Raw genomic sequence first — 5326 nt, 5'->3', positions numbered from 1 at the left:
TGTTCATGGTTTTCCCTGTAAGGTAGAGTAAGAAATATGTTTTAACTCCTACCTATCATGCAGGTGCACATGTACACACACACAGCCTAAAACAGAAGATTCAATCTAAAGAAAGGTCACTCATATATTGTATACTTTCATTCATTTCTCTCATCTATACTGTTCGTATATTAAAACTGCTGGTGTTGACCATTAACTTGATTCTGTAACCTCAGAGATTGGATAAGCATAAAGTTTCAAAATCACTGTCTTTGAAGAGCTGATTCATTCAGTGAGGAAAGAAGCAAGCAAAATAAACCAAACACCCCAAACAGTAACAACAAAAAAGCAACAGTCAAAGAAAATCACACCACTAATAGCATGCTTCCTATGTAGTACATGATATTTTAAGCACTTTCTACATGCTTCCCACATACTTATTTACACATACATTTAATTCTCACATTTGCCATTTTTCAGATGAAGAAACATCAAATTCTGATAGATTTCAAACAGAATTATTGAAGAAAAATAAATGAATATATTCAAGGGCCTTGATACATTTTGATGAACTTCTTTCCATAAAATTAAAGCTTATTTTTAGGCATATTAGCATTAACACTTTTACTAACCATATAATCCACATCACTATTGATAATTTGGTGAGTGCAAATGATCTTTCAGTTTAACTTGCACTACAAATGATGTAAAACTAATTTTTATATATTTGATACATGTTCTTTCTTTTTCATAAATCATATACTAAATCCATTTTCTACACCAGAAGTTTATTTTCTCCATCAGTTTGTAATACATTTTTATTAATATTAATATTTTGAAATGATTTTGGTAATTTTTAATTTATTATTTGTTTTCTGATATTTCTGATTGTGCTTTTGTTGCCAATATATGTTTTATTTTATTCAGTCAAATTTTTGGTTATTTATTGCTCTCTGGTATACTGTTTTTAGTTTTGAGCTTAGTTTTTCCATTTTTTCCATCAAAAAATGTACTTTTTTTCTAATCTTTTAATTTTTTTCCATTTTTTTCTTGACATAGCCACAAGAATTTTTTGAAAATTATATTAGCTGGAGACTTATACAATATTTTTTCTATTTATCAAGGAAGTAAAGGGTAAGGGAAAAGAAAATGAAAGGTGATAGGAGCAATTCTGGTTACTTAAGAATATAGTTATCATGTTTATATATACAGACAGTGAGTCTTTTGGTATCATTGGTTTGAATCAGCCGGAGAATGTTTTCTTGTTTTTCTTGAATGTCTGTATTGTGATTATTCAAAGGGGAGAGCATGTTAAATAGTCATAATTCACAGTCTAACTCAATCCCTCTGTATTGAATGCAGTAGAACCTCTCTCCCACTCATCTATTGCAAGTATACAGTCTTCTTTTCTGTACTTTTTTTAACTGTATATTTATTGTTATATTAACTGTGGTTTGGAGATAGAATTGAGCATAGTAATACACTGTCATGGCAAATTTTAAGTTGCTAGAAATGTAAAAAAAATATGTTTAAAATTACTTAACAAAATTTTTTTTGAAGATCTGTAATGTGTTTTGGAAACACTGAAACATCCCAGAGAAGGACTCATGATGAAAATTAAATAGATCCTAATGTTCCAAAGTTTTCCATTTAGTAATTAAAATAAATATACATATAAAAAATTAAATCATCAATATATCAATTTCCTGTAAAACAGTCTTTTAAAAATAGCTTAATATACCATGACATAAACGTATTATATTTGTACAAATTAATATAGTTTTGTGGTCATCACCACAATAAAGTTTTAGGACATTTTCATCATCCCAAAAGATAACCTCCTATCTGTTTGCAGCCAAATTCCATCCTGTCCCCATCCCAAGGTTACAACTAATCTTCTTTCTGCTGATATATATTTTCCTTTCCTACACATTTCATCTAAATAGAATTTCCAATGTGTAGTCTTTTGTACTTGACTACTCTCATTTAGCATAATATTTTTGAAGATATTTATGCTGTGGCATGCACCACAGTTCTTCCTTTTACTACTGAATATAATAGTCAGTTTTATCGGTATATCAGATTTTGTTTGTCCATAAATTTATTTCTTCATATATTGGGGCACAATAAATTGAATAGTTTTCTCCTTTTGGCTATTATCAATAATGCTGCTATTAAGAACATTCACTAAAAATATTTATGTGGATAGTATTCACTTCCCTCTGTTATATTCCTGAGAATAAAATTGCTATGTCATTAGCTAAGTTTATATTTACCATTAGAAGAAACTGTGAAACTCTTTTCAAAAGTGACTGCATAATATTACACTTCCATCAGCAAAATGTGAAGGTTTCAGCCTCTCTGCCTCCTTACCAGCACCTCTTAGTATCTATTGCTTTCATTATAGTCATCTTAGTGCATATGAGCAGTAATCACATTATGGTTTTAATTTGCATTTCTCAAATGGTGAGTGATGCTGAATGTATCTTTATATACCTCCTAGCCACCAATACACTTTGATGAAATGTCTACTGAAAGAGTTTGCCCATTTTTAAACTGCATCCTTCTCTTATTTTACTTGTAAGAGTTATATGTATATTCTGGATGCAAATTCCTTATCAGATACATGCTTTGTGAATTCATTTTTTATGTATGATGTTCTCTTCATTTTCACAATGGTACCCTTTGAAGTGTATATTTCTGGACTCTCAATTCTAAACATTATCTATATGTGTATATATATGCCAGTACCATGCTTTCTTGATTACTCTATCATTAAAGTAAACTTTGCAATCAGAAAGTATAAATCTTCTATCTTTGCCCTTAATTTTCATAATTATTTTGGTTATTCTAGTTCCTTTCCATATTTATTTTGTGATTACTTTGTCAATTTTTTAAGTCTGTAATGAATATATGGATCACTGTGCTCATAATTATCTCATAATAATGTTGAATCTTCCAATCCATGAACATGGTTGTCTTTTCATTTATTTGGATCTTTACTTTTTCTCAGCAATGTTTGATGGTTTTCTGTGTACAGATGTTGCTCCTCTTTTGTTAAATTTTATCCTAGTTGTTTTATCCCATTAAAAAGGACTTATTTTCTTTGTTTCATTTTTGTGTTTTGCATGGTGTATTCCTAATTGTAGGAGGCAGCATAATGTCCTTTCAAAGATGTCCATGTATCAATCCCAGAAACATGCAAATAAGTTAGGTTACATGAAAAAGGAGAATTTAGGCTGGAGATAAAATTAAGTTTGCTAATCCTGTGACCTTCAGTAAGGGAGATTAGTTTATATTATTTGGACTTAACCATGTAAACACAGTGTTCTTAAAAGTGAAAGACAGAATCAGAGTCGGAAAAAGAGATATAATTTTCCTGGGTTTGAAGAAGGGAGTGGGGGATAATGAACCAGAGGCTCCTAGGAACTAGAAAAGGCAAGATGTTTCCAACATCTCAAGAAAGGAATATAAGCCTGCATACCCTAGATATGTGTGTTTATGTACCTGAATGCACTTACTTCCCTTTTGTTTTCAGGTCTTGGCAGAAAACCTCACCATGGTCACCGAATTCCTTTTACTGGGTTTTTCAAGTCTTGGTGACATTCAGCTTGTTCTCTTTGTGGTTTTCCTTTTTCTGTACTTAGCCATTCTCAGTGGCAATGTCATTATTGTTACTGTCATCCGCCTGGACAAAAGCCTCCATACACCAATGTACTTCTTCCTCAGCCTTCTCTCAACATCAGAGACCTGCTATACCTTCGTCATCCTACCCAAGATGCTCATCAATCTCTTTTCTGTGGCCAGGACAATCTCCTTCAACTGTTGTGCCATCCAAATGTTCTTCTTCCTTGGTTTTGCTATGACCAATTGCTTGCTATTGGGAGTTATGGGCTATGATCGTTACGCTGCCATCTGTCACCCTCTACATTACCCTATCCTTATGAGTTGGCAGGTGTGTGGAAAATTGGGAGCCCTTTGTGGGATCGGTGGATTCTTGGCCTCACTAACAGTAGTATATTTAGTTTTCAGCCTCCCTTTCTGTAGTGCCAACAAAGTCAACCATTACTTCTGTGACATCTCACCAGTTATTCGTCTGGCTTGCACAAATACAGACGCTCATGAATTTGTCATATTCATCTGTGGTGTTCTTGTACTTGTGGTCCCATTTTTATTCATTTGTGTTTCTTATATCTGCATTCTGAGGACTATCCTGAAGATTCCCTCTGCTGAAGGCAGACGGAAGGCCTTTTCCACCTGTGCATCTCATCTCACTGTTGTCATTATTCACTATGGTTGTGCTTCCTATATCTACTTGAGACCAACAGCAAACTATGTGTCTAACAAGGACAGATTAGTAACAGTGACATACACTATTGTCACTCCATTATTAAACCCCATGGTATACAGTCTAAGAAACAAGGATGTTCAAGTTGCTATTAGAAAAGTGTTGGGGAAGAAAGGATCCCTAAAATTATGCAATTGATATATTGTTATATTTCAGATTCTGTAATAAATATAGCTTTCTGACAAAGAATGTATTTCCATATCTTTTTAACTGAGAATTTGTTTTATGAGAATAGTTGGCACATTTTCTTCTCTCAGCTTTTGTAACTCAATTGCAATATAGACAAGTTCAGATAAAGTTAATTATGTGACACTAATGTCTATTTTTCTTTCAGAATAAGATGCTACTTTGAGGTTTATTGGGTTTAGAATGTTACTGACAGTAAACATAATCATATATTTGACCTGATCAGTGTTATGGCCATGCTACTGCTGCTGCTAAGTGGCGTCAGTCGTGTCCAACTCTGTGCGACCCCTTAGACGGCAGCCCACCAGGCTCCCCTGTCCCTGGGATTCTCCAGGCAAGAACACTGGAGTGGGTTGCCATTTCCTTCTCCAATGCATGGCAGTGAAAAGTGAAAGTGAAGTCACTCGGTCATGTCCAACTCTTAGCGACCCCATGGACTGCAGCCTACCAGGCTCCTCCATCCATGGGATTTTCCAGGCAAGAGTACTGGAGTGGGGTGCCAGTAATGGCCATAGTGAATCAATTAATCATTCTAGTCCACATATCTCAACAGACAGTATTTTTGAAAGCAATATCCAAAAATGAAATTAGCCTCATGAATACGAGTGGGGGAAGACTTATTTACAATTTAAAGAGTTAGCAGCATATCTAAATCCATTCACAGACCCAATTAGTTGAGAGTCTTTGCTCATGGCCAACCTTATCTAAATAATTTCACTCTATATTACCATTTAATCTTTCTACATTATACATTTGAATATTACAATGTTCCTTTTTACATGTTTGAGAAATTATTTATATCCTTCTGGCACA

At 33.6% G+C, this 5326-nt stretch overlaps 1 protein-coding gene across 1 annotated transcript; it reads left to right on the top strand.

Annotated features, from left to right (window-relative positions):
• The first annotated feature begins 3490 nt into the window (after positions 1 to 3490).
• LOC129655971 (olfactory receptor 10R2) lies at positions 3491 to 4465 on the top strand. Its single transcript, XM_055586770.1, has one exon. It carries the CDS (start codon positions 3491 to 3493, stop codon positions 4463 to 4465), a length of 975 nt encoding a protein of 324 aa, XP_055442745.1.
• Positions 4466 to 5326: the final 861 nt, after the last annotated feature.

This window comes from Bubalus kerabau, chromosome 6 (assembly GCF_029407905.1).
Source record: "Bubalus kerabau isolate K-KA32 ecotype Philippines breed swamp buffalo chromosome 6, PCC_UOA_SB_1v2, whole genome shotgun sequence".
In the NCBI taxonomy this organism is placed as follows: Eukaryota; Metazoa; Chordata; class Mammalia; order Artiodactyla; family Bovidae; genus Bubalus; species Bubalus kerabau.
Note: the sequence above shows the minus strand (reverse complement) of the source record. Positions and strands in the feature narration are given on the sequence as shown.